Raw genomic sequence first — 13628 nt, 5'->3', positions numbered from 1 at the left:
CTGCCTTCCAGAGCCGGCCAATCAACGGCTTTCTTCTCCTGCTGGAGTAATGTCGCTGCCCCCTCCCCTTCCTCCGGCTCTCGCTGGAACTTCTCCGGCCAACCTTTGGTCTGTGGATCAACCCAGACACTTATTATCAACAACGGTATAAACGTTTAGAATAACGAGATGCCACCAAGAAGGGAATCGGGTTGTCGTCGCCTCGCCACAACAATTTGGAGCATTTAGCAGTCTGGAGCTTTCGACTGGAGATTATGTCCTCGACGCAAACTTGCAAGTCGTTCCTAATCAAAGATCTCCTCGGTGACGTACTGGAGAACCAAAATGATTGCGAACCAGGTAAGATCTTTTAATATACATGTTTAACTTGTAATGCTTATCTTCTGATGTCTATTTTTACCCTTTGATTTAATCGGGCAAGTTTACTAGGTACTTGTAGATCAAACAAAAAGTTCGCAAAGTTTGTTTCATGTCCAATTTGAGCGACACCTAAACAGATCTTAACTGAAAAAAATATTATTATTCTTTCATCTACTTTAGCGTCATTGTATTCTATTTTCTACACAATTCTCGCCGTTATAATTAAATTAGTTGCAAAAGTATGAATTCAATTAAGTACAGAAACATGGTGATTGCTGTGTAAAGAAATTCAAATTTAAACGCCAACTTAAGTGCTATCATCTCATTGTGCCTGATTACATTATTGCATAACGTATTAACTATTTTTTAAGTCTGAGAGATTTTTAATAGAATTAGAAGGCAGTATAATGCCAAGAAATTTACTGAAAGTTGGAGGAGATGAAATTTTCTGCACAAAGTTATTGATATCTTGATTAGACAATTTCTGATACAACCCCAACAAACCTTCCTTGGTATACCACTGTTAACAAATTTACTCTCTACTTTAAATAACGTCAAAATTTGGATTCAAGAAAACTGTAGCACAGTGTTTGGCCACTTTAAAGTTGTATTACAATTGCTGCACAATATTACGAATGAGTTTCGTTCACCTTAAACTGTTCGTTATCTATTTATCTGTTTTCCATCTACAAACAGATGCATTTTCTTTATGATAATAAGAAACTCAATGACGCAGGAACTTACTGAGGGGCTGCTAAGCGGGTTCCATTTGGTGAAGCGTAGTGAGCGCATCGACAGCGCGAGGATTGATCGTTTAGGGGTGATGAGAGGATGCGAAATGAAATTTAGGAGTTGCCGTGTTGAAAATAAAGAAAACATGAAACATTCTTTACTAACTATATCAAATATCAATAAACTTCTAGAGGCTTCTTTCAAAATACTTAGGCCAAGGGAATTGAAAACTAATCGTGACCTGCTTAATTTTTGCTCGCTTTGACCGTAACAACCATATGGACAGGAAAGCATATGTAGCTTCTCTTTCAGATGAGAAACAATGGCTTGCCTGTTGTCTCACTTCAATACCTAAGATTCTACGCTCAATATGACGGCCTGGTTTTAATAAGTCGTAACATAAGATTATCCCGCAAAAGTTCATAGTGTTTTCGGATGAAAATAGGTTTTTGAAAAAGGAATGCAGAAAAGGACACGGGAGAAAATAAAAGGTTGCGCAAGCACCCCTTCGCACCTCCCCCACTGCCACCGCCTCTGTCATCGTCATGTTTTCCTCGATTCGTTTACTTCTTATGAAATTCGTTCCTCAATGTCCACTCATTATATTTGCTTATATATCTTCATACTGGCGAAACTGATAATTTGTTATCTCCTGATTTCCTGCTCGTAAATATACTTGGAATGTATCAGTGACAGGCTAAGGAGTCTCATAGCAACAGCAAACTATTGTAAGTACACTTATTCCCGAGGGAATATAAACCAGGAAAGTTCCCAGGAACACTCTACAATACTAATACATGGTTTCAATTATAATTGATTATTTTGTGTGAACTTCACATTTTTCACAGATTTACATACTATTACCGCTCATCATGATGAAGCAAATGCGTACGTTGCACACCAACTTTCGAAGGCAAGTTTGATTCCCCGCTGTTCGAAGCAGAGTCATAGTTTTGGAGTCTATTACATAACATGAGCCAATGTTATTTTACTTGTCGCTATGGATGGTAGTTGCCCCATACAAACGCGTTTATATAACATATGCTTCTAGAGTATTGAGAGGATACGTTACTCTATTATCCTCGATCCCATTACCTTTGAATATCTATCGATACTTCTGCATCGTCAGAGTTATGTTGTAGACAGGTGACCAAATCCAGATATTGGATTTTCTGAATATTCAGATTATCCATTACTCTGAAATCTCTATTGCTGATTTTTCGCAAATTATTTTTCTTATTACGGAACTCGTAAATTGTAAGCTTAAAATAACATATTGAGGATACAAAGGATGACGTATTTCATTTCTAAAGAATTATGTGCGTGGAAGAAGCATCAAAACTGTTCACAAGACACTTTGTACAATTTCCGCTGTTCACAAACCGATCGCAGCCAAGAAGGTGCCCATGCAAAAATGAAATTTGTCGAATATTTTGAATCACTTAATTTATCATGGCACGCCATTTTTCAGAAGGCACATTAAAGTTGTCATAACTTAATTCTAATCACTGTGTTAATTTATAAAACAACATTGATCATTATTTTAAGTACACATATTATTACATTAATTAAAATTATATTTAAAAAAATGAATTTTTAGACAAGTAGGGAACTTAATTCTATAGATTATAACCACTGTGTTAATTTACAAAACAATGTTGACCATTACTTTTAGTAAACATATTATTGTATTCATTAAAATTATACAAAAATATTAATGAATTTTCAGACAAGTAAGGATAAAATATTTCGACTTTCGCTAAACCACGGGGCACATTAGTTGAAAATATCTTCAAAATCTGAAATGAATCCAATACTCTTACAGGATTACTGGTTGAAATCTGACTATACGCGTGCGCAGTTATGACATTTTACCATCTTTTGTGGGTAAAATATCTCTCTAAATAATGTTTTCCTTCAAAATGTAAAAACCTTAATGCACTGTCTAGAAATCGTCTGTGTCCCTTAGACTACACTAGATAACATCAGTGATCGTACGAAAATTTACACTTAATCGTCGTTCACGACTAAATAATCTCTGTCATCCAATGACTGGACCTGAGATGAAATTCTCATCCAAACAAAAACAACTGTGAACTTCCTCCTTCATACTTCAGCCTCATAGGCGCCGACTCCATGGGGCTTGTGGGGGCTCGAGATCCCCCCCCCCCCAATGTTAACGATGTGCGGGCAGAGCCCCCAAATAATTTTGCTTAAGAGGATTTAATGTATTATTTTGCTTCTCTTGTAAAGTTTAGTCTGAATTGTGCCTCATGAACTAAACTTTAAATACACATTTGAAATGTTCTAGACCATCAATTTGGGGGGCTGAGACCGTTAAACCATCAACTTTGGGGGGCTATGACCAGAGACAGCAAAACACATGACTTATTACTATATACTAAGTATATAATTATGAGTATTGTTAAAATTTTTACTAAAAAGAGTTTCAAAAGACGATGTGCATGGACTAGGGTAGTGGATGGGACGTTTGGGCTACAAATGGTTCGAACATAACATTCAGAACGAGATCATTGATATGTTAGGGAGATCTGTTTTGCGCTCCGTGGTAGCAGATATTAAAAGTCGGGAATATTTTGCTATTATGGTTGACGAAACTTGTGACATATCTATCCGTGGACAATTAATATTCTGCATTAGAACTGTGAATAAAAATGTTGATATTTTTGAGGAATTCATGGGCTTTTATGAGATTCCGAACACTGTGGCCAAAACTTAAAAAAGGGATACAGTGAGTCATTCATCAATTTATTTAAGTGATCAGAGCCCACCCAATAATTTTGACAAGTCGGCGACCCTGTTCAGCCTCCTCATAATTTCATATCTTATAACTCATGATCGACGGATTTAGCAAGATTGATGGCTAGGTATAGATATCATTACATTACAGTGAACAAAAGTGTTCGAGCAAGACTTTTCCAGATAGTAAATGAACAAAACGAAGTGTAGCACAAATACATAAAACTAGATTTGCCAGATACTTAAATAAGTCCACACCGCGAGAGAGTAACGGACGTTAACTGGCTAACTGGTGACGTAAAGCGAGAGCATTTTAGGTGAAATATTTCCGACGCTTGTGACGGATTCTCCTGAGAAAATTAATTCTCGAGCATATCTCTTTCTTACTCTGATCATCGTTACTACAAATAAACGTAGAACCACTTCTACTTTAGAAGAAACAACAACTAATGTTATCATCTTTATAATCAAAGAACTCTGGGTTCATTTCCTGGTGGAGGTACATTGCACAGTGATTCGAGGGGGGGGGGTCGCTTTTCTCCCCCATTCACTTGGAACACTTAATTTAATCAACCTAAAAAAATTAAACTCATTTAGTACCCCTTTTCTTTTTCTTTCTCCTTAACTCTGTCACTATTCTAGGGTGAAAGGCAACGTCCTTGTCTATCGTCATGTTCAGTCACAAAAATTATTGATTAGCGGTCACGGAGTATTTTTTGCACCGTAAACGCAGCTCCAACGCGTTCAATTCTTTTGCAATTCTTGATGAAGGAACTATAGCCTTTGCTTTTATCTAATTATTCTGTTAATATCTGAGGATATTCTCTCTCCGTACTATGCCTTAACCTTTAGAAGTCCGAGCGGGTTTTCGAAAGTAACCCCTCACTGGCCGCCGCCTTTGCGCGCGATTTTAAAATTTTTACTTAATACAAAAAAACGTTATATTTCGGATACTATTTGAGCAATCTACTTCGGGTAACTTTTGTTTTTCAGTTAGAACATCGGGGCATGGAACCGTGCAGGAATCAAAACGCCAAAGCCAATAAGAGGGGTTGGGTGGGCCGCGGCCTCCAACTTTCAATGAAAAAAATCATAAAAATGAGGAGTTTTTTTCACATATTCGAATATGTAATGCACCCAGGAACATGCAATGACTTTCATTCGGTTGAGAAGGACCATTCTTTGAAAACAAGGCTAAAGTTTTCCTCTCCTTCCCAAAATAGCGGGGAAAGAGGGGCAAAGTCTCCATTTTTATGATTTTTTCATTGAAAGTTGGGGGCCGCGGCCCACCCAACCCCTCTTATTGGCTTTGGCGTTTTGATTCCTGTACGGTTGCATGCCCTTATGTTTTAGCTGCAAAACAAAAGTTACCCGAAGTAGATTGGTCAAGTAGTCTACGAGTTATAACATTTTTTCGGTTTCGCCGAGGCCTTTTGGCGCGAATTTTAAATTCATACACTTATTTGACAAAAAGTGTTATAACTCGTAGACTATTTGACTAATCTACTTCGGGTAACTTTTGTTTTTCAGCTAGAACATCAGATCATGCAACTGTGCAGGAATCAAAACGCCAAAGTTAATAAGAGGGGTTTGGTGGGCCGCGGCCCCCAATTTTCAAGGAAAAAAATCATAAAAGTGGGGAGTTTTTCACATGTTCGATAATGTAATGCACCCAGGAACATGCAATGAATTTCATTCGGTTTCGAAAGGACCATTCTTTGAAAATAAGGCTAAAGTTTGCATCCGCTTTCAAAAATAGCGGGGGAAGAGGGGGCAAACTCCCCATTTTTATGATTTTTCATTGAAAGTTGGGGGCCGCGGCCCACCCAACCCCTGTTATTGGCTTTGGCGTTTTGATTCCTGCACGGTTCCATGCCTTGATGTTTCAGCGGCAAAACAAAAGTTACCCGAAGTAGATTGGTCAAATAGTCTAGGAGTTATAACATTTTTTGTCAAATAAGTGTACAAATTTAAAATTCGCGCCAGCTTCCATACGTAACTTTGGAGTCGGGGGAGGGGGTTCCTGGGTGGGTGGGTTTTCATCCACATGACATTTCAAAGTTTTATCTCAACATCTGTCAGCGTTTACAACCTCACATACAAGTATGAAGGTGCTAAAAGCACATGAACATTTTAATCAGCACGACGGTCCACTAGTGGACCCTCGACGGACTACGCCTATATTTTCGATGGTCCACTATAGATCGACCACAAGGAAAAAAACCTTGGGACGAAAAGTCCCCGCGCAGCTTTCCCTTCTTCCCTCCACCTCGGGCCATAAGGAAGCATGGTCCACTCTCCCCCTCCCCTACTCGCGGGAGTACGGTGAACAGAGGTCGCGGGTCTGCGCAGGTTGTTTTGCTCGTGGTTCCACTATAGTGGACCATTGGACCACTAAAGGTTAACGCAGCAGTCCTATGCATTTAGCGACATATAAACGATGTTTGACCTTGAAGAGCCTGATTTAAAAAATGTCACTTACGGTTAGTCAACCAGCTCGACATCAAAGTAAAGCAGGTTGCATAACACTTAGGAAGACAGAAGAAATTATTCTAGACATCATTGGACCTTGGTATTTGTATTCTGTTTATTTTGCCTTGCTTTTTCTCGTACTTATGGTCAATCATGAAGGTGAGAATGGTAATGGTGATAGTGATGATGATGATAATTAATGATGATTAGAAATTGATAAGGTACACCCATGCCGGGCCCGAACCCGGAACCTACGCTGATAAGCGGCAGTCGTACACTCAACGCGCTCGATGACCGAGAACAGCTTTTCGGGTATTATATGGTGAAATAGCGTTTAATATCATCATCACCAATATTATTATTACTATTATTATTATTAACATAGGTATTGTCTTGGCGAATAGATGAACATTTCTTAAGTAATAAAGCTTATAAATTATCAAATAAAACATGAGAAATAAATCCGTTCTAATGTCTTTGTAGAAAATTAGACGTCTACAGTCGTACCAAGAAGAGACAGACCACGGCCAACTCGCGAACTAAAGTAGGAGTCTTTTGTTAACTCCAATCACTGTAGACGAAAACGTTCCCTTTCGCTTGTGCTCGAGCTCCTCCGGGTTGCGACATGTATAACCTCCCTCCCTCGCTTCGTTTTCCAAAAAATCAACAGCGTTAAATATTACATCTCTGCTTTCGCTGTGTAAGGTTTTCTTCTCCATGACGATAAAATTATTTGCAATGAATAAATGTTGCGACGATGTGTTGAAAGACGCGGGACATTTTAGCAACGCAGAAGCAGAATTACATGGCAGCAGCTAATTGCATCATCCATACTTCATTCTCTCGCTTTTTATTGAAAATGCGCCTGAGAGTTTTCTTTTTTCCGTAGTGTAGTTGTAAGAGATCTTCGTGAATAGTGCAATTTGAAATGTAATGAAATATTTATATTCATAAATATTCGGCTCTAATATACTACTCTATCTGTGCAACTTTGTACTGTTTTATTTGACTTAATGCTGTATTAGGTTTGCACTGTGCTTAGAACTTTGAAAATAAGAAAAGAAAATTGCTATATCCTTATGAGTGCCCCTTCACCAATTTCATTTAATCATCATTCATCTTAATCGTCGTGTTCCGCCAAGAAATGGCGCTAAACAATACAAATAAATTAACTAAAAAAAATGTTTCGCCGGCCTTCGTGGCAGAGTGGTGAGAACGAAGCTGGAGGTTGCAGGATCGAACAATGATTAAGTCATAGATGTATCGTTGCGTTTGTCCTGTCATTCATTTCATCAGATCATTATCAATCCTTATCGTCGTGATATAAAGAAAGAAAAGTGTTTTTCATTTAAGGAAGAAATAAATATCACGATGAATGTTTGTTCTGAGCTCTCTTATCTTTAGGGAGAGCAAGAAGTGAGCAGCGATGGAAATGTATAAACGTAGAGTGATATTATCTCCGTAACATATCTGGCTGTTTTGCATTGGTAGCTTGGGAGCGAGTCACAACTTCCGAAACCACCAATCAGCAAGGTAGCCTGTGACGTCAATTCAACCCAGCACCTATCGTTAACCCTATTCGGGATTAAAATTACCAACGTGGCGCTAGTGACGGTGGATCTGGGGTAGAGCGTCTGTTTACACATTCGTCTGTACAATGTTATCCGCGACAAAGGGCTTTGTTCCGAACGGAGGAAACTGAATTTTCGGGATAATTGGTGTGTTGCGAATCCGATGTGAACTCAGGGAGCTGTAAAGACATTGGGAGCATAATTCGTGCACTTTTAACTTATCACTGTGAGCAGTGATAAGAAATGCATACGCAATTGCATTGTAAGATAGTGTTGTTGTTAATGCCTCGAGTTATAACTGCAAATATTCGATATGGCATACACATTAAACAAATTTACGTGAACATAGAAAGTTCCGGCAGGTGAAACATGAAACATATTGTCGCTGATCTTATTTATGAGGCAGGTAATGGGTGAGAAAAGTTTGCTCTTACTGGTGACGGATGCGGTATTATAAGTCTGTAAACTATATTGTGTGAAACTGCTTTAGAAATACTAATATTCGGCTTTACAAGGGTGCATTCTGTGGAGTTTTATGTATTTTAGTGCTTCAAATATTGCAATCGAAACGGACCATCTCAGTAGATTGAAGAAGGGAAACGTTTATTGCGAAGTGTAACGTTGAATGTCATATCTTCAGATGAATTCTTATCTTGCCTTTTTTTTTCAAACATCCTACGAGGACAACATGATATCAAAATGTGACGGAGGAGGCTTTTGGTAGTAGTCTTTGGTTTCAAGCCTCTCTAGAGAAAAATACTCGGTCAATAAATCAATGTACAGTCACCGGCAATAAAAATTGGTTACCTAAATCCTGAAATACTCGCTTCCCTGCAAGTCGTTATGTGCGTTGCCTAACTCTAAGGCGGTGAGTGAATTTTAATAGCAAATTTTCAATGGTAGCTTCCAATACTTCCAATTACCTACCTATGTGTAGGCAGTACACATAGCGCCTTGCAGGGAAATGAGTATTTCAGGATCTAGGTGTTCCATTTTTATTGCCGGTGACTGTACTTTTCCTGTGCTTGCATCCACATGGCGAAACAACCATCCCCGGAAAGAGTAGTTCCAAAATCTCCCGACAGATGTCATAACAAATAGCTTGGTTCGCAAATTACTCCCGTTCTACACTGCTTATAGGCTGGGACTCACTTATCGCACGTAAGTCAAACAGCTTATCGGTCAAGCGCTGTATTTCGTCTTCTGACGTCAGGTTAAATGCTTTCGTTTTTAGGCTAAATGTATGTTAATTTATGCTAAGAGATTTAAACCTAACAAGCCTAACCTAACCACGAAAACATTCCGCGCTTGCGTCAGAAGATGAATTAAGGTGCTTGACCGTTAAGGTGTTTGACTTATGTGCGATAAGTCATACCGCCTGGTAGGCTAAACTCGTGTAGTCTGCTGGAGATGTTCCGAAACTAATCCGGCTCTACCAAGAGTTTCACCTTTCTATCTACATTTTGCAAGGATATGAAGGAAATTTCTTCTTTTCCATCAATAAATGTCCTCCTTTTCTTCTGAATAATTCCAGGTTCCACTGATGATAACACAAATGCAGCTGATTCGGAGGATCTGACGAGGGAGAGAAGAAAGTTCGGAAGCAGCAAGGTGAGGAGCTGCACCTTGTTCCAAGCGGACAGCAACTTGGAAGAAGGTTTCCAGAAGGACAATCGGAAAAAGCAGGACGGTGAGGATAAGCCTCGGAAACCCAGGCGCCGCAGGACAGCGTTCACCCACTCCCAGCTGGCGTATCTGGAGAGGAAGTTCCGCTGCCAGAAGTACCTCTCGGTGGCCGACAGGAGCGACGTCGCGGACACGCTGAATCTCACGGAAACGCAAGTCAAAACGTGGTACCAAAACAGAAGGTAAGTTCTTAAACTTGTATGCTATGTGATACTTTGCAGACCTTGCTGTAATTTTCTTGTTAGTAAGGGTCTCCCCGATAGTGTACAGTGGCTGACACTGTCGCTTGAAATCGAGGGGTCACGAATTCGATATCCGATGGTTAGGATTAGTGATGGGCATTAGTCGACTAATATTAGTCGATTATTAAAACCATAGAAAAAAAACATCGACTGAAAAAATTAGTCGACTGATATTAGTAGAATTAGTCGTTCGACTAATATTATACTCCATGAGGGCTTAAAAAAATCGCTTCGCGGGCTTGCAGCAGACGACAATATGGGGGTGTGTCTGTGAGAACCAATCAGACCCGCGAATGAGCGAGCCCGGTTGCCGTAGCTAGCTCGCTGCACCTCTTGCTACCTCGGCCTGTATGTTCGGCTGAGGAGCAGACGTCACGAGAGTATCGGTAACAGTGCGCGAGCGACGTCTGCTGTTAGCCCGCGAAGCGCTCCTTCTAAGGCCTCCTGAAGTATAGTCAAAGTGATCGTTCAACTAATATTACTCGAAGTAGTCGCACAAATAAAATCAGTCGGACCATCCGTTTACTACTTTTTAGACTAATATAAGTCGAAACCGAAGACGACTATTCCATTGTCATGGAGTGAAGCAGGAGAGTATATCTTGGAAGAAGTGGCTGGAAGATTCCATCACACGGTACCGATACAAGTCTATCGGTTAGCCTATCTGAGTATAAAGTGGACTTAAAAACAAATTTTCTTTTCTTGTATTGCTAACCACCACCGATTACGATTAGGGTTCAGTTTCCTTTTACCTCCTTCACAAATATTATAGCCTAATTTTGGTTTAGTTTGATTCTACCTCAGCAGGGAAGATCATAATTTTGGATAAGTGTGATCTTATGTCCGCCAGGTAACGTATACTTTGGTTCGGTTTGATTTTACCTCCGGCTGGAAAATTATAATTCTGGGACAATTCGGTTTTATCTCTGCTGGAAAAGTGATAACTTCGGGACAGTTCTTACAGCTGGAACTCTATAATTTTGATTCAATTTTATTATTTGTGTGACAGTTCCATCTTACCTCCGCCAGGAAAGATATAATTTTAGGATAGTTCGATTCTACCTCTGCCCAGGGACGGCGCCAGGGGGGGGGGGTGCGAAGGCGTGCTTGCGCACCCCTTATTATTCCTCCGCATCCTCTTCAGCACTCCCTTTCAAAACTTACGTATGTTCAACTGAAAACACTAACTCTTGTAGTCACATCATGTCATGTCATGTCATGTTGAGCGCCGAATATTAGATACTGAAGTAAGACCGCTGTTATTGTATACAACAGACAAGCATTGATCCAACTCTGAAAGATAAGCCGCATTTACTTTCCTGAAGTGGCGGCAGTTTGCATATAGATCAGCGGCCGTTGTCTTTCTTTCTTCAGCATTGCTCTTAAGAATTGTTTCATCACGTGATCTGTTTGTGGTTTTTAGATAATTGTCTTTAGTTTTCAATGTGAGTTTTATATATATATATATATATATATATATAACTTGCATTTTTGATAAACGGTTTTAAATTCAAGCAAGAATGAAGAAAGTGCTAGTGTTTTTCAGTTCATTGGTTCATTGGCACATTATCATATATGCTTACTAAGACCTTATTAGTATTTGATGTAGTGGGTAAAGGTTGCATGCGCGTTTCAAATTTTCTTTATTTTCAATATCGCCCCCCGTAAATTTCTTCCCGCACTCCCCTCAGCACCCCTAGAAGATTAATCCTGGTGCCACCGCTGCCTCTGGCAGAAAGGTTATTATTTTGATATACCTTACTTTATCCACAAACAGAAGGAGTAAACTTCCGTACATTTTGGTTTTACCTCCAACAATACGATTGGGTGTATCTGATACGATTCGTTTGTTAGAGTTATTGTATGTTGAAAAAGTAGACAATTATCATGAACTTTAGTCAGCTAGGAACAACTACGAATCAATGGGTCTGCTTTTCCTGTTTGGTACAGACCCTACCTTTACCTGTGGTCAAATATCGGTAGATGGAAGCAAACTCTAAATAGCCAAGCGATACGACAATCACCTTGAGAGACTTAACTATGACATTTCTGATTGCCTGTCACTCTTCCAAAGAAAATACCTTTGTTGAGCCTGGTGTTAGTTTCCTAAATCACCTGCAGCTACATTACTATAGGTATATTGCAGTAACATTATTGAAGAATAAAAATCGGAGGCTAATGACATTGTCAAAATTTGTTTTAAATCCACTTTATTCTCAGACAGAGTAATCGATAGACCTGTAAAGCGAGATCCGAACCACTGTGCAATGAGCCTCCACCGAGACTCGATTGCAAGGTCGCAGCCTTCCTACGCCTACTAATGACATTGTGCATTAATGTTCAATCTTAGATATCCACAAGTTTCTGTTCTTGAGTTCTGAGAAGAGATAACACTTGGTGAACAGCTCACCAACTCAAATATTCTCAATGTTTCTAGGATTAGATACACTTCCGTCAACTAAATTAGCATCGTGTTATTGTATTGACGATGGAATGGCGTGAACTGAAAAAACCATGTTAGTCGTTGCGCTGTTTCAACTCTTTTCAGCTATAAAATGAATTCAACGTACAATTCCTTTTTTGCACTTAATATTTCCCCTCTTCAATAACAATTTGAATGATTAAATTGACTAATGTGATTTAATTCACTTTGCTTTATTGTCACTTTTGGCTAATAGCGAAGATGAGGAGTGATATGATGTAATGGACAAGGGACACTCACAACGAACACCCATGCCAAGGCCGGGATTCGAACCCGGGACCCCTGTCGTCGTAGCGCGGTGTGATAACCACTCCGCCAAGGAGATCGGCGTATGTACGATTCAATTCCATTAATGAATTAGTTAATTGATTTCATAATTTATAGTGTTTAAACCCTCAAAAAATAAATAGTAATAGAGTTGTAATTAACGCAATGAATTTTTTGCTGTCGCCATTAACGGTAAATAACTATGAAAGCAGTGTTATTGATCATATTAAATCATAGCGATGTGATACATTGTGCATAGTTTCTATTAGAATATCATAAACTTAAAAATGTCCTACTTACTATTTTCCTGCTTTGTAAAGAATGACTCTCAAAATTCTACGTGTCAAGATGGCGACGAGCATGAGCTTAAAAACAAACGGAGAAATTAAATATTCTTCTTCTTCAATTGTTGAAGAAGTGTGAACAGTAACGTGAACTCTTCTTTACAGTTACAAACAATTTTCTACTAAGTGTCAAACAGAATGTATGAAGTATTGTCGTAATTAATTTAAAAATGCACTACTTCTGTCTCTATTCATTACTAGTCACGTGTTTAATGTCTGCATTTTATTTTATCCCAACAGCCGATGCCTAGAAGAGAATGCTAGAAGCTTTCGTTGTAAATAGGATTGTTTTTATTTAGATATGATCATATGAACCAGCACGATTCCGATTATTTTTTAGGGTAGTTTGCATTGTCTACGTAGACTATATAAACTATAAGGCAATGTAATCTACGCGTAAGTAACGCATGCAGCCGTATGTTTATTGTCTACGGTACATCACTGCTGCTAACCTTTCTTTGCAGGGCATTGGAAGTCGATGATAATCACGTATTAATGATACGTTGACTGACTGTTTGAAAAATGTTTGTCTGTAGCGCTGATAACGCTCCTAACACCAAAACTATTTACTTTCTTCGGAGTCATTGTACTCAATTTGTAAGAAAAAATGGTTTATACTCTGTCCCGGGAAACTGTGGAGCAAGGCCGCACACAACGGCAGTGAAGGGGAGAAAACGAGTGGGTGGAGCGAAGCAGCAGACTTGTTATCGTT

At 39.2% G+C, this 13628-nt stretch overlaps 1 protein-coding gene across 1 annotated transcript in view; it reads left to right on the top strand.

Moving 5' to 3' along the window:
• Window positions 1-254: 254 nt before the first annotated feature.
• The window catches only part of LOC145998389 (barH-like 2 homeobox protein), a 50930-nt gene continuing 37556 nt past the window's right edge, over window positions 255-13628 (top strand). The window contains exons 1-2 of the mRNA XM_083134794.1: window positions 255-339; window positions 9430-9763. Of these exons, the coding sequence (XP_082990920.1) occupies window positions 255-339; window positions 9430-9763 (419 nt within the window). The remainder of the gene's footprint in view (window positions 340-9429; window positions 9764-13628) is intronic.

The sequence above is a fragment of the Lepisma saccharinum genome, chromosome 14, assembly GCF_977018435.1.
Source record: "Lepisma saccharinum chromosome 14, izLepSacc3.1, whole genome shotgun sequence".
Classification (NCBI taxonomy): Eukaryota; Metazoa; Arthropoda; class Insecta; order Zygentoma; family Lepismatidae; genus Lepisma; species Lepisma saccharinum.
Note: the sequence above shows the minus strand (reverse complement) of the source record. Positions and strands in the feature narration are given on the sequence as shown.